The 21,493-nt window shown below is 32.1% G+C and overlaps 1 protein-coding gene across 2 annotated transcripts; it reads left to right on the top strand.

Moving 5' to 3' along the window:
• Window positions 1–435: 435 nt before the first annotated feature.
• Window positions 436–6,810, top strand: LOC133830881 (uncharacterized). 2 transcript variants are annotated; one of them, XM_062260982.1, is made up of 9 exons: window positions 436–731; window positions 1,665–1,838; window positions 2,945–3,338; window positions 3,450–3,730; window positions 3,821–3,889; window positions 3,963–4,019; window positions 5,011–5,063; window positions 5,148–5,223; window positions 5,415–6,810. In XM_062260982.1, the coding sequence occupies exons 1-9, from the start codon at window positions 688–690 to the stop codon at window positions 6,385–6,387; spliced, it is 2,121 nt and encodes a 706-aa protein (XP_062116966.1). In that variant the 5' UTR covers window positions 436–687; the 3' UTR covers window positions 6,388–6,810. The 2 variants fall into 2 exon arrangements, with proteins under 2 accessions (XP_062116966.1, XP_062116967.1); XM_062260983.1 differs by having other exon boundaries at window positions 437–731; window positions 1,660–1,838.
• Window positions 6,811–21,493: the final 14,683 nt, after the last annotated feature.

The following is a 21,493-nucleotide window of genomic DNA, read 5'->3' on the forward strand; positions in this document are numbered from 1 at the left end:
GCATATTAAAAATTTTCACTGAGTTATAACGTAAAGTTTTCCCTCGAAAATGAAGAATGTCATGACATTCTCTTTTCTTATAAAAAAAAAAAGAAAAAAGAGATGAAGAGGCCGCGTGCACTTACTGGGCCCACAACACAACACAACACAACAACACACCGAAATACCAGAGGTCCCCATAACACATCCAACGGCCAAGATGAATCTACGAGCACGCGGGGATACGCACCCTAAGCATTGCTCTAATAACACGAGACGGCGTACGAGCTCATACTTACGTGTATGCTCTATCCACAAACGCAGCACAAAGTGACAACTGTTTACTTAACCGCTTCGTTTCGTTGCTGTGTCCGTACGTCAAGAGTCGCAATATTTTATTTTTTCCTCAAATATTAAAAAACAAAAAATACTTTCGTTTATATTTATATACTTCTCTCTCTCTCTCTCTCTATATATGTATTAGAAGGAAAATATCATCGGAGATAGACACTAAAATTGGATTGGTATAATACATTATCGGACATATATATATTTATATACTTGTGTCCCCGTTTTGGTCGGTTATTCTTTCCGGCGATCCTAATATCTCGTTTCTCTATCTGGTATTCGATATCGATCTTTTTATTACGAAAAATTCGGTTTGAAGGATTCATTAGAAAATCAAAATCTAAAATAAAAGTAGCTCAAATGATGCATCGTTTCGTTGACAACGTTCTTGCTGTCACCAAAGAGTGAGCCCTCTTCCTTTTCCTTTTTGCTTTCATATCTATCTATCTATCTATCTATATATATATATATATATCTGGGTATATGTATGTTTATGTGTGGAAATGTTGGTAATATGCTAGAAGGTCGAGGTTTTTTTTCAAACGAGATATTAATGGGATTGTCAAGGGCTAGGTTTCTGACATGATTTCAGGTCTGGATTTTTGCGATTACACAGCAAGATATTAACAAAGTTTTAATCATATTGTTAGTGTCGCCAGAATTGATCATTGGGGTTTCATCTGATTGATGTGGAGTTCTAAGTTGAATTTTATTAGAAAGGTGAAAATTTTCATTTTCTGATAGATGGTATAATTGGGGTTTTTTTTTTCTTTCCAAATAATAATAAATAAGTTTGTTTTTGGTCACGTTATCAGTTTATCAGCTTATGGGTCTTGTTCGATTTTTAACCAAATATAATGTTTAGTTCTGTTTATCACTTTGTTATCTGGGATAGAGAGTTTAGTTCTGCTTGTAGATTTGTCTATGGGATTTTTTTGTGTCCTTAACTGGAACAAGAAGATGTCCTTTGAAGTTAACTGCAATATGAAAAAAATTGCATTACCAAATCCTCAGTGTTTCTAGTTTGGGATCTACATACAAGAACTATCAAATGGGTTTCCATCATATATTTAACTTTTTGTTATTAGGGTATGAGTAATCATTTCAGTTACTTTTCACTTCATACTAGTGTTGACATTAGAAAGTTCTCGACTTGGTGGCATTTGTTTGCAATGGATCTTTTAGCTACCAAAATTGATATGGATATTTTCTTAATTAGTAGTCCGAATGTTGGTTCCTTTTTGAGGAAATGTTTCTTCAGTTTTTGATTTGGTATCGACATACATTGGCCACCGGATGACATTTTCTTCTTCCTTTTGTTTTTGTCTTTAGTGCAGGTCAGTTAAGACAATCACTTATGAATCTTTGCATAACATTGCGAGGTTTATTAATGGAGTGTCAGCACTCCTGTTGGCATTTTTACCTGGCAAGGGTACCATTCTTGAAGGTATTCATGGCTGGGAGCTTAGACCCACTTTTCGTGGACCCCGACTTCCACGTTGGATGGAACAGTAAGTCTTGGTCATTCCAGCTATTGGTTTTGTTAAATTTCTACTCGTTAAGCGTATCTATTGGGAATGCTGGTTATACTTAGGTATAAATTGAATATTATGGATTGTAAAATGATCTTAAGTGAACGATTGATTGCTGAAATGCATCCCATTTTCGTTCTGACACTTTTTTTAAAGGAAAAGGTAGGCTTGATACAACTGAAAGGCAGGTATTTGATTTTTATGTTTATGTATTTTAGAGTGAATATGTTCCTTCTCTTATTAGTGAAAACAATGTTACATGTTCGAGCAGATTATCGTGGGATTTACTTGCTTTCTTTAGTTTGAATGCTGTGAAGATTTTTTTTTGGAGAACTGGAAAACATGTAAATGTATTATGAAGTAGACTACTCGTGTAAAATTCAGGGAATTGAGGATTGAAACTTCCACCTTAGGAGTCCTTTAGCCTCATTTATGTGGAAGTGGTGATTGTAATTTTCACTTTTCCTGGTCTTGGGAGACTTGAAGTACTTACCAATGTTTTCTGTTTCAAATAGTATTTATAGTTGCTTTTTTGGGAATCTATTGCTTTATTTACCAATCAGCACTTGCTGGGTGAAAGCAGGTGACAATACTTGTATGCCCTTAAGTTTGCAAAGCAATTAATTGTAGAAAGACAGATTTTAAAATGAAACATGGGCTCTGTTTCGAATAGTATATTTAGTTGCTTTGATGGGAACCTTTTGCTTTATTTACTATTCAGCACTTGCTGGGTGAAAGAAGGTGACAATACTTGTAAACCCTTGAGGTTGCAAAGCAATTATTTGTAGAAAGACATAGATTTTAAAATGATACACGGGCAGGATGAATTAAAGTCCATTGTATTAATGGTGAAAATGAGATTGGCTTCATAATCAAGCTCAAGCTACTTAACACCTCTATTTGGATTCACTAATTCTGTATGTTCACATAATTATTTGCTCTCTGTCCTGAAAGATATTTTGAAACAGTATACTGATATTACTTTTCGTAGAGTAGGATTTACGATTAATTTGGAAAACAGATTTTTATTCTATACAGATTGTTATTGATTTTGACCCCCTTATTTTTTGTACTTGATGGTTTAGTGGGGTGTCTTCTTTCAATCATTTCATTCATGAGCTTTCAGTGGATTCTGATACTTCAAGCATAGATGCCTCATCTGGAGAAGAAGATTATGACGACATATGCCCTGCATCTCCATTTTCTCAGAGTTCACGAGCCTCTAGATCTAGCTCATTTTCAAGGCATGATAGGCGTCGAACTGGATGGATCGCTTATATATTTCAGTGGCTTTTGTTTCCCATTAAGTTCCTGCTTGGGATTCCATTTCATGTCTACCGTCTGTCTTATGGAGGTTCAAAATCCTCCTCTACTTTGGGAAGTGACCAATTTTCTAATTTACATTCTTTTAAGAGGGTACAAACCCTCAAGGATCATATTGTTCACCGAACAACTGACAAGAGGCGTGGAGTTGTCGAGGTATCGTTTGAAGATTCTGTTCCATTAGTTTTCATTTTATACTTTTGTGATAAAAACATTATTCATTGTGGTCGTTTTTTTATTTGTTTAATTTAATGTTATGTTATACAGGATCTTCAGCTAGCTATTGAGATTTCCATAGAAGCTATATTTGATATTGTTCACAAGGTAGCACATTTTCTTCTCTCACCGTCAGAGGCATTCAAAGTACTGTCTCGCTTTTGTTTCTTACACAACAATCAGGATAAAGCAGCTTATGAAAGTGATTCAAAAGCTTCTGTTCCAACATCTACACTTGGAGAAAATGATCCAAGTCCTACGGAAAGAACTACCTCTTTCCAGGCACTGAACACAGATGCTAGGACATGTCAGGATGTAATAACCGAACTTGGGTAATGATTCTGTTGCTAATTTTTATTTCAAGCCATTGTCCTGGGTGTAACTTTCTTTAATCTTATTATTCACTTTTTTTCCTTTTTCAGGTATCCATACGAAGCAATTCATGTCATCACAAATGATGGTTATGTCCTTCTCTTGGAAAGAATTCCTAGGTATAATTTATTTCTCATTCCAGTTATCATTTGATATAGATCAGCTTACAATGTCACTTGTGCAATGTTGCAGGCGTGATTCGAAGAAAGCTGTTTATCTACAACATGGAATTTTGGATTCTTCTATGGGGTAAGTCCATATTACTTCCTACACATGCACATTATGGTCTAGGGTGAATTGAGCCTTGGACCTGGTCTAGGGTGAATTGAACCTTGGGGTCCAGGTTTTCGCCTAAGTTTTTTTAGTTGCAGAGAAATTTTCTTGCACACTGGCATCATAACTGCCAATTTACCACACATATTGATTTTAATACTAAAACTTCTATTTATGCTGAGAAACTCATTAAAACCCAGTGCTGATGATGGTGTTGGGGGTTAACACCTTTTTTCTGTTAAATGCATGAGTTCACGGTGCACCTGTGTCTGTGATTGCTGATTTTTTGTTTTGTCACGTGCATGATGCAAGTAGGAATTGAAATTCTACCCAAATTCAAGTCCAAGAAAATTAACGTGACAAAATGATGTTTGGAATAATATCAAATTGGTGACCTTTGTATTTAAATGTTGAAACTGCTGTACAACAGAAAAATTACAGAAATTGTGTGGTTTGCTACCTTTCTCTGAAAATAGTCCAGATACCTCTGCCTTTTTGCAGTTGGTTTATGCTCAAGGACCCTGATGTTGAAAATAGGGGAATATTCTTTCACACAGTAACTATGAAAGAGATCGTTCCGGTCATTGAGTCAATAAACCTTATGTTGTCAGGAAGCAACCATTTATTTACCAGAATCTTAATGAGTCCTTGTCTTAGCTCTTTGAGTTTTTGATAGGTTATAGGATTGAGACCTTGATGTATATGTTGGTTGGTAGATGGACCAGTCTTACCAACCAAGAAGCATAAATTTCCTTGCCCTTACAAGGGTAGCCACGTAGAAAAGTTTTGAAGTCTGATTCTCAAGTATTCTCCTAATTGATGTGGTTTGAAGTATTTTTTTATCAAGTATTCTCATATTCCTTGACTTCTCTTTTCTTATATTTCCTTTTTGATGTGTTTATATGTTAATTATGATGGGTATTTTTTGTTAGATTCCCTTTCTAATGTGTTATAAATGTTGATTCAGCTGGGTGTCTAATGGGGTTGTTGGTTCACCAGCTTTCGCAGCCTTTGATCAAGGTTTGTTATCTGGCCTGAAAGTATTTGTAGATTGTGTGATAAAATACTTTATTATAATTGTACCAAGACTTTTCTGTTTTGCAGGATATGATGTTTTCCTTGGGAACTTTCGTGGTTTGGTTTCTAGGGAGCATGTTGACAAAAATATTTCATTACGACAGTAAGTACATAGGGTTATTCTCTTTCATCTGGAATATTGTTTTAGATAAGTTTTTACATAGGGTTATTCTCTTTCATCTGGAATATTGTTTTAGATAAGTTTTTACATCTTCTAAATGTATTGTCGGAAATGACAGAATGATAACAGAAAATTCCCCCATGAAGCTGCTGCTAATGTAGCAATTTATGCAGATACTGGCGTTACTCCATTAATGAGCATGCAACCGAGGATATTCCTGCAATGATTGAGAAGATTCACGAAGTGAAAATGGCTGAATTAAAGCTTAGTCAACCAGTTCGAGAGGAAGAAACAAGTCATGATCAGCCTTACAAGCTTTGTGCAGTCTCTCATAGTTTAGGAGGTGCAGCCATGCTAATGTATCTCATAACTCAGAAGATCCGAGAGAAGCTACATAGACTCTCAAGACTGATTTTGTTGTCACCTGCTGGTTTCCACGATGATTCTACCCTAGTATTCACAGTAGTAGAGCATATATTTCTTCTTCTGGCTCCTCTTTTGGAACCCTTTGTTCCTGGATTCTACATACCAACGAGGTTTTTCCGCATGCTTTTGAACAAATTGGCTCGTGACTTCCATAACTACCCTGCTGTTGGAGGACTGGTGCAAACACTGATGAGTTATGTTGTTGGCGGGGACAGCTCAAATTGGGTTGGAGTATTAGGTTTACCACATTATAACATGAATGACATGCCAGGGGTATCATTTCATGTGGCACTTCATCTTGCCCAGATGAAGCGTTCAGGAAGATTCAGAATGTTCGACTATGGCAGTGCATCTGCCAATACGGAGTTATACGGTTCTCCTGAGCCGTTGGACCTCGGCGAGTACTACAGTTTCATTGACATTCCGGTTGATTTAGTTGCAGGACGAAAGGATAAGGTGATTCGTCCATCAATGGTAAGAAAGCATTACAAGTTGATGAAGGATTCAGGTGTAAATGTTTCGTACAACGAATTTGAGTACGCTCATTTGGACTTCACATTCTCTCACCGTGAAGAACTCTTGGCGTATGTCATGTCTCGCTTGCTTCTTGTGGAATCTGCTACTCTTCCGCAACAATCTAGTCATAAGGCTCTAAAGTTGAAGAAGAAAGGACTGGTTAACAATGACTCCAAGGTTGAAGAAGAAATGACGGGCCAGTAGTTGATATATTGCAATCTTAGAAAATGGCCATGCACTTCCATGTTTTTTGTTTTGGTTTCAGGAATTGGCATGAGCTTTGTACTAAGGTACGGATTGGTGTTGTAGATTGAATACGTCCATACCAATTTTACTTGATTGTGTAGCTTGTATAGCTGTTACGGTCATGTTTCCCACCAGTTTTTCGTGGGGTCATTATGCCGAACTTAATAGTCATGGACTCAAATTGGTAAATAGTACGGTTTGTACGAGTAAGTAGTTTAATTTAATACTCAAATCTGTAAGAATTGTTTAGGTTAATGTCTTTCAATGTGTTTCGGCTGCTATAGGACGTTTTTTTATGGTTGTATCAACAGTGTATATTATATTTTGCAGCAACATTGTATATTAACCTTTAAAGCCAATCTTCTTAGTAGTTTGCTTCAACGGTTTTTTTGGCTACGCAAAATGACAACATTCCACATTCTTACGAATCACGAGACATTATCTTGACATTTAAATAAAAGACAAATGATTTGAGGAATTAAGGCAGAAGAAAAGCAGTTATTAAAAGTTCACATTCGAGCATTCGGCTAAATATGCTATTATTAACCTATTATAGGTCATTATGATGTTAGCATTGAATATTAATAAAATAAGAGAGGCATGTTTTGTGAGGAAATTAGATTGTGTGCCCAGTTTTTCAGTGTGTTATATATTTTTACCCATCTTTCTACTTTTTTTTATTTATACCCAGTTTTTTAATCAGATTTCCCATAATACCCTTTTATAAAAGTGAAGTTCTCTCCATTTTTTCCCACGTTCCCTCTCCTTCATTCTGTTTTCAAAGTTTTCATTCTCCTTCGTTCCCTTGCTTTCTCTCTGCCGAGCCGCCTATCCAACCCTTGCTTTCTCTCTGCCGAGCCCCCCCCCCCCGATCACCATCTTCAACATTTCTCTGTCTCCAGCGTCGAAACTCACCCACTATTCTAACGGCCACGCCAGACTCCCTTGCTTGAAGTTGTTGTCCAAGTTCAGACCCGTTCTTCTTCGTATCGGCAACATTCATCTGTCTTGATTTTGTTTCTCTTGAGGTTTGTTTGATTCTTTCTCCCCATTGGTTTTTATGAAAGTTTCATTAATTTTTGTATGAATAATTTATGTTCTTATATGGTGTTTTTATTTTGTGTTTTGATGAAAGTCATCATTGTCTGAGCTGCTCACCCTGTGCAATTGATTGTTGAAGCTTGATTTTCTGTAGGTATGCAAATGAGTTTTGTTTAATTCTTTGCACCCCTTCTGTTTGATGAAAGTTCTATTATGTTTTGTATGTATATTTCATGCTCTTATATAGTTTATCTTGTAGTTAGGTATGTAAAATAAGTTGTTTAATATGTGGCACTCCATTTGTTTGATGAATTTCCTCATTAAAACATCAAATGAAAAATTTCCCTTCTTATCTAGTGTTTTCATTGCTTGTGTTTATTTTGATGAAAATACTAATTGATGTTCATTTTTTTTAATAATTTTTCTCTTGGTTTTGTATTATTTATACACATTTATGTGTATGGGAATGTATAGGAGTAGTACTACTCATTTGTGTCTTTGATGAAAAAACAAAATATCAATAGATAAATTGATGTTTCTATCGTAAACTCCTAAGTAGTGTTTTTAAGGGTAGAATGAGAAATGTGACTAATAACCCCAATAATATTGAGCTAAATAGAATTATTAGCTAAGTGTGAGCATTAGAAAGACAATGCATATGGCTGATTCCTGAACAAATTCAAGAGATAAATTTGCTTGCCTATATTGGTTGGCTCTATTCTCCAATCTTTTTCACTCTCATTTAACTTCCAGTTTCTTTATTCAAATTACTGCAGCGAACCAAATACCATAGTAGACAATGAATGACAGAATGAGTTGATTTGATTTGATTTGATTTGCTTGGTTTATTCATAAAATGTTAGTAGTGATGATGGTGATCACATTCATTCAAATTTCATCTGAAGTGGAGCTCTGCATTATAATCTGTGATTCTCAAGTTTTAATATGATTTTGTGCTAAAATATTGCTCTATTGTTTATTCAAAACAACTTTAATTTGGCTTTTGGAGACTGTTGACTATGATTAGAATTATTAGCTAAGTGTGAGCATTAGAAAGAGTGTTTTTAGCACCAATTACACCTTTTCTTAAACGAACTGTACTAAAGGAATGTTATAATACAAATGAAGAATACATCCAAAGTCTTGAAAGCTTACCCCAGAACCATTGCATAAAACTTTATGAATCATCTTAAGATTGGGTGTTATATGCAATGCTTCCCATATTCTTATGTGAGAGATTACATTCCCCAAGAAAATGACATAGAGCAATGATGATTGCTTCAAAGCCTCATCCTTAAACTCTTTTGATGCCTTGACTTTGAACTGAGTGGTATTTACACCGCCATTGGTACCAACCAGAGATAGAAAAGTTCATGACATGCCTACTCTTTAAAATCACTAACATTTTGCTGGTTTACCATTTGCTAGAACAAAAATGTCACCAGGAAAAGTCTTGTAATATTCCTTGCCACCATTAGTAAAGTTGTTTATCCAAGAATTAACTCGAACTTGGTATATATTTTTCCCATTTGGTTTAGCTTCTTCGAAAGACTTTACTTCAGCAAAAGGTGCTCGATTTATCATTTCCATTCTTGAGTGCAATTTTGCTCGAGTTTCTTCCAATATAGGGTTGACATATTTCTGTTCACAAGAGAAAATGATCATTTTCAACATTGAAGAAATAGTTGCTGCTTTCTATATCAGTTTATCTTATACATAATTTCCAAACAACTCCCAAGTAATTGATCAATGCTATATTCTTCCAATAAACTCCATCTTAGATTATAATCTAGTTCCATCCAGATTGTGACATATTGAGATGGTGTACATTTCTAGTGCTACGTTTACAGTTTGACCTGATACTCTCCAACCATTCAATAAATTGGTGAATGAAGCAAATAGTTTAAGTAACCTCTGAGTACCTAGAACCCCACGAGAAACAGCGGTGCCTAGGATTAGCAGGCTTTCCACCCCATCCTTTATATTCATACAACTCTGTGGAAACATACACACACCTAGTTTCTTTTTGGTAGGATGATTCCAGAGGAATGCTGCCACAAGTGACAACCTGCAAGGAAGTGATGCACAGGATACATTAATTTACTTCACATATGGCCTTATTTTCAACGAAAATCCACACAATAAGATGTCCTGAAGAATTTCTTTAGTTGGTGCAACCTAAAAGTATTATGGTAGAATAAAATTTGGCATGCGAAATACCAGGTAGCTTTGTCATAAAGATTCTGAGTATAACAGTAACGCATCACGGAAAATGCAAAGGTCTCTAAGTTCTATTAATATATAGACATTATAGAATTATGTACCTTCAAATGTAACTATCAAAACGAAATAAGTTCCAGCACTTTTCGTTGTTTTAGAAGTACCATCCTCAACATGTAACATCGTAGTTATCCAAAGCCCAATTATTAGTCTCTCATGTGGTAGGGAAAGAGATCTAGGAAGCTTAAAATTATATAGGGAACGGTAAGAAGGAAAACAAAAACAAACATCAATGGAAAACTTTATTTATATAATTCTGAACTATAGTGAAAAACATTGAAAAATCTTATAATAAACATAATTTGATGTTTACACTGTATACACATACACACAAATAAAATTAAAAGGCTTTTTTATTTTTCCCTCCTTTTCTGAAGATTTAGGCAGACTCACCTACCTGATTGTAGCAGTATAAATGAACAGTGAAGTCAAATAGTCAAAAACCCACTCAACCAAATTGTCAAAATCTCAATTCTCATCATAACTAATTGAAAGGTAAGAGAACTAAATGGAAAAAAAAACAAAAAAAATCAAAACCGAACCTTGTTGGTGAGAAGGCTATGATTGGAAACATCATTAAGAGACCAAGAAATTATAGTTTCAGTAAAACCATCATCATCAGAAGCAGCAACAGCAGCACTAGTTTTCTTCTTATCCTGAGATGTTGAAGAAGCAACAAAGCTAGCTTTCTTCCTATTTTGTGATCGTGAAGAGGAAGCAACAGCAGCAGCTTTCTCCTTATTTTGAATTGGTTGAGAAGAAGAAGAAGCAGCAATAGCTTTCTTCTTCTTTCTATTTTGAGATGGTGAAGAAGATTCTCCTTTCATCTTTAGTCTATCTCTTGCATTTACTTGAATAGTAGTAGTAGTAGAAGAACTAGTTCTAAAAACTATCCTACAAGTAGGTATTTTTCAAGTTATATTAAAAAATTTGTTTCTGAAATTTTTTAAGGACCATATTACCTGTTTAGATTCTGTAAATAGATTTATTTAGGTGAGGCCTAGTTGAGTAAAGTTGAATGTATAAACATTTTAAATGTTTGTTAGCATTTCAATAAAGAATAGTTTGAGGGGGAAAAAGAGCGAGCATTCTCTATAATATCGTTAGGATGAATACCAATTTTTAAAAGAAAAATATTTGCAAATCGAATTGAAGAGAAACAAATTGAATGTCAAGTAGAAAATCATACCAGATTTGAGTAAAGGATTTGAAAGGCATTATAGAAGGTCTGATCTGTCCATCAATATGGTCAGATACATGGTGGGATGAGATTTTGGACCATAAAAGTCCATTGCTTTTTGCTAGTTCCTTCCAGCAACAGATGCATACTACTTGCCCCATACGAGAGTGTTGCCTTCACATTTACCAAAGTTACTTTTCATGTGACCTGTCTCTATAAACTTCAAACTACAATCCCTTTGGTAGCAGGCTAGCTAAATATAAGCATATGCAGCCTGTTGTTTGTCTAATTCTCCTAGTGATTCATACACAGACAATGCCTCCCTAATGGCATCATTAGCTAGCCTTGTAAAATAAAGATTGAACTTCTAAATTGGGCAATGAGTTTCAAAATAAAGAAATTGAAATTCTGAAAAGCTAATTGACTTGTAAAAGGGCATGCAAAGTTGAGTGGCTAAAAAGTTAAGCGATTAATATGAGATAGAGTTTTTAAACTTTTATCCTTTATAGGTTCTGTTTTAGATTTTTAGCCAAGTGTTTTTCATTTTAAGTTTTGTAGTTTACATTTTGAAGAGTTGTAGTTTAGATTTTAAGCATTGCAGTTTACATTTTAAAGGGACATGATTTGGACTTTAAGTCTTGTAGTTTAAATTTTAAGCATTATTTTAAACTTAAACCACTAAACTTTAAATTTAAACAATAAGGCTTAAAATTTAAACCACTTGCCTTAAAATTTAAACCGCAAGCCTTAAATGACTTAAAATGTGATCAACTAAACTTAAATGGCATCAAAATTTAATCCCCAAGGTTTAAGTTTTAATCCTTTAGGCTTACATCATAAAAATACTCTTTTAATCTATATATTGTAATGTGTGTATCTAATACAAAATCTTTATAATTTTAAAACAAATGGCTTAAAATTTAAACCACAATTTATAAATTTGAACCATAAGGCTTATGGCTTCAAATTTTAACTACAATATATAAATTTTTATCCATTTAGGCCTAAATTATAGATCAAGTATATTTAAACCTCTAGTTTTGAAATTTTAACCACTAAGCTTTAAATTTAAACCACAAGGCTTAAAATTTAAACCACTTTCCTTAAGCACATATCTTTTATAATGCCTATAAAGCCTGACATACACATTTACTAAGATCCTAATGCACATGATGACTCTTCTCAAGTGCATTTGTCTGGCATGTAGGTATACCAATAAAATTTTTCTTTCATCCATATTTAATATATAAAGCTAACAAACACAAAATATGTTTAATTAGTAGAGATACAACCTAGCTAATTGAAAAGATAATTAGATTCAATATTGATCAGTTATGAACACTTTATACGTTTTGATTGTCCAAAGTACTTATGTACTTGTTTCTTGGCCTCGAAAATCATTAACTACCAAAAAAAAAATTTAAAAGCATTAGCATGTTAATGCAGAACTTAGTTAATAAAAGCTTATGCAAATATCTCAAGCAATAAAGAAAGAAAACAAAGAATTGCATTTTTCTCTTGTTTCTGCAATTTTGTACAGTCTATTTGAGTTTTTCTTTGTCAAGAAATTGAAGTATGAAAAACACAAACTAGTTCTCGTCTTTACATTGACCTATTCTAGTCTTACTAATAAAAAGCTCTGCAGTAAAAGAACAAAATCGAAAACTAAAGAGAACCATGTTTGAAATTTAAGCTATCACAGCTTTTAATATATGCAAAAGACATCTTGGAATCAACAGTTACTAAACCAAAATCATAAATTAATAAACAAATACTAAACAAAAACTCATCTCAAGGCAAAGTTAAGTGTCAAGAGACAACATTATGAAAAGACTATTATAACATATATAACTATAGCTTAAAATATGAACCACTCAACTTAAATGGCATTAAAATTTAATTCCCAAGGTTTAAGTTTTAATCCTTTAAGTCTCAAGAGATGATGCGTTCAACAAACAAGTTCTAAACAGGAAGAAGTGAGGTCAAAAGCAAGGAATGATCATCCTTTCTTCTTCATAATTTACAGAATAAAGAATAAAATAGGTCAGCCAATCAAAATAAAGAATATAGCCAACTAGATTCAAGGTTTTAAATACAAAAAATATCATATTAAACTAAAGTCGCTAGTTTTTAATTCTTTCCTAATTTTTTCTGTTCTCCTATCGTATACACATAGGACAGTTTTATATTTATGGTTCCTGCCATAAGCTGTTGAGTGCACATATCCTTTTCTGTTGCTTGCACTGCTTCTACTGTTTGCCCAATAACTCTTGCAGCTGCAGTTTACCAGAGAACATGAACTACAGTTCTTCATATACTGCCCGAGCTTCTTTTTGAGCCTTTTAACTTCTTTAACAACCTCAGATGCTACTTTCAACTCTCTAGTAGAAGATTTTGACTCAGAGTTTTGTCCCACCAAGGATGTGTCTTTTGGTTCCTTAAAAATTTGCAAACATTAGTAGATTAGTAATTTTTTTTTTGGTAGTGATGGAGGGGTTTGGGGTGAGGCTTTTTAGACTAGATTAGTAGGTATTGGACATATGGAGGTGGAGATTACACAAGTCATTTTCCAACTTCTTTTTTCAACTTTAGGTGGGAAACAAACATAATAAAATGCCTGATGACACTTTCAACTCCTCATTTTATTCAGTCCTTGTTTTGCTCATGTCAGAAGTGGACATTTATTGTCATCCATGTTTGACTGTTAATGCCTCTATGGAATGGAATCTCTACTTAGCCACACACTCTATCTCCTTCTGCATTTTGCTTTGCCAGTGTAAAAAAAAAATCTCCCAATCTCATGAAAAATAAAATAAAACCCCTAAAAACCCTTCCCTCAATACTGTCTAATAGATGGAGCCATACTTGAATGAAATCAACAGAATAAGAAGAAGAAAATGAAAAGGGAGAGGCATATATTAAGTTATTAGAACAAATATTAATACTGTACTTAAATTGATTGTTCAGTTGTTAGTGATCATGCTCATGATTTGGTGGTTAATCTCCACGACAAGATAGAGACTTCATTTTGGATGTTTTGTTATTCCAATTTTTGTATTGGATACACATTTTCTTTTGAACTCTATTATTTGCTTTTGAATACACACTAAAATTAATTCTAAGTCTTTGACCATAAATGTTGTTTTTTTTTATTACCTTTCGAGATTGAATGGTCAAGTTGAGGTCTTGAAAAATATGAACATTTTGTCTATGAATACTTGTTTATTACTTTTCATTTGTTCAAGTACTTTTATTATGCAAAATAAAGAAAAATTGAGTAGCTCAAATCATTGTATGTCCTTCTATATGTGTTTTAATTTTGATATTTTTCTACTAGCAAATTTATTATTATTGTTTATGTTTCATGGCATCCGTTTTGATTGAGCATTATTTATTCAGAAATGTTAGATACATATTTATTATTATTGTTATTTTTTTATTAATTGTTTCTTTTTGTTTATGCATATTTCAGAAATGTCTTCCAAATCTTCAATTAACACAGATAAGAAATCATTATCAATTGTTCATCCAAAATCAAACGAAATGTTTCAAGTAAGTATTTTTTTTTTGGTTTTTTACGTATTTAAAAGTTTTATCATCTGTAAATTTATCTATTTTTTAAAAAAAAATTGTTGCTATTAATACTTCTTTCTATAATTAACATATGTTTTTCATTTTTATTTATTTGTGCAGTATTTAAATGAAGATAAATTACTTTTTGTGCATTCCAATATTCGAGCTCAATGCTATTGGAGTGATATTGGATGCATACAAAGTTTTCTCAGTAATGAAGAAGTACAACAGCTAAAAGAATCTTGCCTTGGGTTCATTCTAGATTTGGATCCATTGCTTGAACCATCGCATATGATATTGCATTCTCTTCTTCTTCATGAGGATGGAAGCTCTAATGGGAATGAGCTTCATCTAAATTTTGGAGGTAACAAAACAAAATTTGGCATTGAAGAATTTGGAATTATAACAAGTTTAAATTGCAATGAAATTCATGTTGACATGGGGGTTAGCAATGATAATAATAGATTACTTGTTAAATATTTCGGTGGAAAATCATCAATATCTAGAAATGAGTTGAAAGATTTCATTAAATCTAGAAAGATAGATATTGATGCTGAGGATGCTGTGAAATTAGTGAAAATATATATTGTGGAAAATATATTAGGTAGTAAAAGAGGAGATAGGTTAGTAGACAATTTTGTCTTGAGTTTAGTAGATGATGTTCAAAAGTTTGAGGCATATCCTTGGGGTCGCCGTTCTTTTAATGAAACTATAAAATATCTCACAAGCGCCCTAGATTCATCAAAGACAGGATATGAGCTATGTGGCTTCCCTATAGCCTTCCAAGTTTGGGGTTTTGAGGTTATTCCTTTGTTGGCCTCATCGTTTGCAATTCATGTTGGTTCAAAGTTCCCCAGAATTTTGAATTGGAAGACAGGGAAGAAGAGTTGTCATTTAAAGACAATTTGGAATAAAGTTTTTAAAAAATCAAAGGTAAAAAATTTGTTTTTATTTCTTATTGTTTTTAACTTTCTCTCTTATTTTTTAGAATTGTTTTATTAATTTTTTTATTTTTTTTATGTATAGGTTTATGCTCCTTTAAACTTTTCTAATGATGAAAGAAATTCATTTCATCATGCTATGCTTTTTGTCTCTTCAACTTCTAAAAGAGGGAGAGAAGAAGATTATCATAATTCAAAAACCAAAAAGACAAAAAGTTATAGCTCAAGTAGTTCTAATGAAGAAATTATTTCTTTGTTGAAGGTTTGTTTTTTTTTTTGTCTAGTTTGCATTTTGAAAATATATTGTTTGTAATTTCTTATATATTTTTATTTTTTTCTGTGTTATTTATTATATATTTTTTCCTTTCTCAGGAAATGAAAGAAGATAATATTTCTATGTTTAAGGTTCGTTTTTTATTGTTTCCAACTTTTGTCCTTGTTTTTGTTTTTTGTCTAGTTTGCATTTTGAAAATATGTTGCTTACAATTTCTTATATATTTTAGTTTTTCCTGTGTTCTTCATTATATATTTTTGCCCTTCTAATTTTTTTCAGGAAATGAAAGAAGAAAATACTTCTTTGTTGAAGGTTTGTTTTTTTACTGTTTTCCAGCTTATGTTTTTGTTTTTGTTTTTTTTGTATAGTTTTCATTTTGAAAATATGTTCTTTACAATTCCTTATATATTTTTGTTTTTTATGTCTTGTTCATTATATTTTTTTGTCCTTCTAATTTTTTTTTTCCAGGAAATCAAAGAAGATCATATTGTAATGAAAAAAGACATTGCTGATATGAAAACAAAGATGAATGACATTGAGGACGGAATGAAACGTTTCTTTGATTTTATGGAGGTTTTTATGAAGAAACATGATGCAAAGGAAGTTCCTGGTGAAGGGCAAGGAGAAGGAAAAGAGGAGAAGGTGAAGAACAAAGATCAGAAGTCTTCTTCTCAAGAGGAGAAATTCTTATTTGAAGATGATTTGCATGAAAGTATGAATGACTTCAACACTGTAGAATGTGTTGTTCCTTTAGCAATTATCCCGGTATGATTTTTAATCTATCTTTGAATTGAAAAACCTTTTATTATTTTGTGTTTTATGTTTTTACAAAATGATTGCTTATTTTTCTTAAGTTGTCTGTCTAATTCTTATTTTTAGGTTTCCAATGTTGAACCAATACAAAATGATCTTGAAGAATTTTCAACAAAGAAATTTGATATTGGCCATGACAAAGATTTTGAGACGACTCCAACTTTTAATATTTTATCCCAATCATCAAATGACAATTATGAGGTTAAGAAAAAATACTCAAGAAAGAAAAGGGAAAGGAAACCAAGTAAATTTGTTTCTTCTCCATATACTCATAATTTGTCAGCAATTGTTTTTGGATTGTCCAATGAACGAAGAAAAAAGAAAGAACATTTTGTTGGACGATTTCCTTTCGAGAGCGAATTTGATGATATGCCTTCAACGGAGTTGGAAGAAAGATTCATGTCATGGTACAAGCTTGGCCTTAAGAAGTATAGGTAAATTGGTTTACTTATTGAATATTTACGTTAATTATATTGTTTTATATATTAATACCATTGGTTTTTGTTTTGTTTTTTTTAGGACTAAAAAAGAACCCTTCCATCCATTTTATGCCACAATGCCTGGGTTTGTATATGGCGATCAATACATTAATTATAAGAAGTGGTTCTATGATCTATATGACAAGAATGGCCTCCTTGATGATAGTGTAAGATTAATTTTTTTTTTTATCCTGTTTTATACTTTATGAAAATTTGTATTCTTTTTTATACTTTTTATGATTTTTTCTTGTCCTTTGTTTTTTCTTATTGCAGCATATTTCAATATCACTTTATTATTTGAGAAGGAAGGCTATTTGTCATACTTGCTTGCCTTCATTTCAAAACTGTACTACATCGGACTATATTTTTGATGCATTTTTTAGGCAAGTAACGGTTAGTGAAGAAGAAATAGAAAATTATAATTGGAATAAGGAAGTGATTATAATAGATAGAATATTTGGCAAATCAATGCCATGTGGGAAGTCATGGTTAGAAGTCGATTTTGTATATCTGCCATTTTTGATTTTAGGTGAAACTCACCTAAATCATTGGTGCTTAGGTGTTCTTGACATTGATAAAAGAAAAATCTGTATTTATGATTCTTACTACCAAGATGGTGAAGAAAGCGTAAGAAATCATGTAAAGAAATATTGCCAACTTCTTCCGTATATTTTCGACTTCTTACGTTTCCATGAAAAAAGAAAAGGATATACTTCAGGTTGTGAGGAGTTCGAGTATTCATGGGTACAATGTCCAGATCAAGTTAATATGTAAGTTTTAAATTATAAATTACTTTTATTATTTGTGGTTTTTATTTATAATTAAAAATCTTCTGATATGATTTTATTTTTTATGTTTGCAGGACTGATTGTGGGATTTATCTCATAAAGTTCGTTGAATTACTGATGGCAGGGAAATCAGTTTTTGAAATTGGACCAGATAATGTATTTTCTATGCGGAAGAAAATGGCAATAGAATTGTGGATTCATGGTAACATCAAGCACATGAATGAAGGATATGAAACTCCCACTAATGATGTATGCATACATTAATTATAGAAATGCACCATTGGTTTTAATTTCAAAGATTATAGACTTTAGAGTTTTTCATTTTGCTAAAACTTAGAGCTTTGTAATTTCAAAATGTAAATAAACAAAACAAAAAATTCTTATAGTAATTCAATGGAAATTTTAGCCTATTTATCTTTCATTGAAAAGTATAATTGCTGTTTATTAATTGTTTCTGAAAAAATATAAATATCTATTATAATTAAAGCATAATGTTTGAAATTTAAACCACTTGACAAAAAGTGTTGAACCCCACGGCTAAATGACATCAAATTTTGAAGCACAAGGCTAAATAACATCAAATTTAATCCAAGATTTCTAATTTGTTATCAATTAAGCTCCTTTTGTAATCCAAGTATCTTTTCAACCCCAATGTTTTTCATTTAAACCCCTAAGCTTTAAGTTTAAACCACTTTTGCCTAAAAATGTTGAAGCACAAGGCTAAATGGCTTCAAATTTTGAACCATAATTTATAAAAAAAAAAAAAAAAAAATCCATTAAGCTCTAATTATAATTCAAGTTTATTTTAAACCACAATGTCTTAAATTTAAACCAGTAAGCTTTAAATTGAAACCCCTAAGCTTTAAATTTAAACCACATGCTTAAAATTTTAAACCGCAAGCCTTAAATGACTTAAACTACGAACCATTAATCTTAAATAGCAATTAAAATTTAATCCACAGGGTTTAAGTTTTAATCCTTTAGGCTTAAATCATAATTATTATAATCTAATTAACCATTTCACTCAAAGTTTAAATCCTTAGCCTTTAAATTTAAGTAATTAGGCTTAAATTTTAATACAAGTTTCATTATTTGTCAAAATTTAGTGCTCATGTTCTGATTGGCAATGAAAAAAAAAAAATTATATTAATAGAAGTTACATGCTCTGTGCGCCGCGGCCCTATTTAAATGGTGCCGCGGTGCACAGAGAAAACATGTTCCAATCTGCCTTTTTTTCCCTGGGCGCCGCGGCGCTTATGTTTCGCAGTGCCTGTGAGCCGCGGCGCTTATATTCCCTAGGCTTTAAGCCACAATTTTTTCAACTTAAACCTCTAAGTTTTAAATTTAAACCCCAAACTTTTAAATTTAAACCACCGTTTTAAAATTTTAAACCACAATATAAATGGCATCAAATTTTGATCCCTAATGCCAAATGGCATCGCGGACTTTGATCCACAAGGCTAATTGGCATCAAATTTAAACCAAAATTTATAAATTTTAATCCATTAAGTTCTATTTATAATCCAAGTCTCTCAAAACCCCTAATTATTAAACTTAAACCGTTAGTCTTTAAATTGAAGCCACTTGCTTAAGAATTTAAGCCACATACCAAATGGAATAAAATGTTGAACCCCTAGGCCAAATGACATCAAATTTTCAACCACATACATAAATGACATAAACTTTTGAACCAAAATTTATGAATTTTTATCACTTCAGCTCTATTTATTATCCAAGTCTCTTTAAACCACAATATTTTAAATTTAAACCCCTAAGCATTAAATTTAAACCCCTAAGTTTTAAATTTAAACCCCTAAGCATTAAATTTAAACCCCTAAGTTTTAAATTTAAAACCCTTGCTTAAAATGTTAAACCCCAATATAAATGGCATCAAATTTTGAACCAAAATGCCAAATGGCATCACGGATTTTGATCCATAAGACTAATTGGCATCAAATTTAAACCAAAATTTATAAATTTTAATCCATTAAGATATATTTATAATCCAAGTCTCTTTATCCAACAATGTTTTTAATGTAAACCCCTAAGCTTTAAGTTTGAACAACTTTTCTAAAAATTTAAACTACAATCCAAATCGAATCAAATATTAGACCCCAACACTAAATGACATCAAATTTAAACCTCAATATATAAATTGTTATCAAATAAGCTCTTTTCATAATCCAAGTCTTTCTTAAACCTCAATGTTCTACATTTAAACCCATAAGCTTTAAGTTTAAACCACTTGACAAAAAAATGTTGAACCACACAGCTAAATGGCATCAAATTCAAGGCTAAATGACATCAAATTTAATCCAAGATTTCTAATTTGTTATCAATTAAGCTCCTTTTGTAATCCAAGTATCTTTTCAACCCCAATGTTTTTCATTTAAACCCCTAAGCTTTAAGTTTAAACCACTTTTGCCTAAAAATGTTGAAGCACAAGGCTAAATGGCTTCAAATTTTGAACCATAATTTATAAAAAAAAAAAAAAAAATCCATTAAGCTCTAATTATAATTCAAGTTTATTTTAAACCACAATGTCTTAAATTTAAACCAGTAAGCTTTAAATTGAAACCCCTAAGCTTTAAATTTAAACCACATGCTTAAAATTTTAAACCGCAAGCCTTAAATGACTTAAACTACGAACCATTAATCTTAAATAGCAATTAAAATTTAATCCACAGGGTTTAAGTTTTAATCCTTTAGGCTTAAATCATAATTATTATAATCTAATTAACCATTTCACTCAAAGTTTAAATCCTTAGCCTTTAAATTTAAGTAATTAGGCTTAAATTTTAATACAAGTTTCATTATTTGTCAAAATTTAGTGCTCATGTTCTGATTGGCAATGAAAAAAAAAAATCATATTAATAGAAGTTACATGCTCTGTGCGCCGCGGCCCTATTTAAATGGTGCCGCGGCGCACAGAGAAAACATGTTCCAATCTGCCTTTTTTTCCCTGGGCGCCGCGGCGCTTATGTTTCGCAGTGCCTGTGAGCCGCGGCGCTTATATTCCCTAGGCTTTAAGCCACAATTTTTTCAACTTAAACCTCTAAGTTTTAAATTTAAATCCCAAACTTTTAAATTTAAACCACCGTTTTAAAATTTTAAACCACAATATAAATGGCATCAAATTTTGATCCCTAATGCCAAATGGCATCGCGGACTTTGATCCACAAGGCTAATTGGCATCAAATTTAAACCAAAATTTATAAATTTTAATCCATTAAGTTCTATTTATAATCCAAGTCTCTCAAAACCCCTAATTATTAAACTTAAACCGTTAGTCTTTAAATTGAAGCCACTTGCTTAAGAATTTAAGCCACATACCAAATGGAATAAAATGTTGAACCCCTAGGCCAAATGACATCAAATTTTCAACCAAAATTTATGAATTTGTATCCATTCAGCTCTATTTATAATCCAAGTCTCTTTAAACGACAATATTTTAAATTTAAACCCCTAAGCATTAAATTTAAACCCCTAAGTTTTAAATTTAATCCACTTACTTAAAATTTTAAACCACAATATAAATGGCATCAAATTTCGAACCACAATGCCAAATGGCATCACGGATTTTGATCAACAAGGCTAATTAGCTATTAATAAATTATCTATTATATTATATAATTAATTAAATATTTTTTATATATATAAATATTTTTTTAACTGAAAAATCTATTAACCAAAAC

The sequence above is a fragment of the Humulus lupulus genome, chromosome 4 (genome assembly GCF_963169125.1).
Source record: "Humulus lupulus chromosome 4, drHumLupu1.1, whole genome shotgun sequence".
NCBI classification, from domain to species: domain Eukaryota; kingdom Viridiplantae; phylum Streptophyta; class Magnoliopsida; order Rosales; family Cannabaceae; genus Humulus; species Humulus lupulus.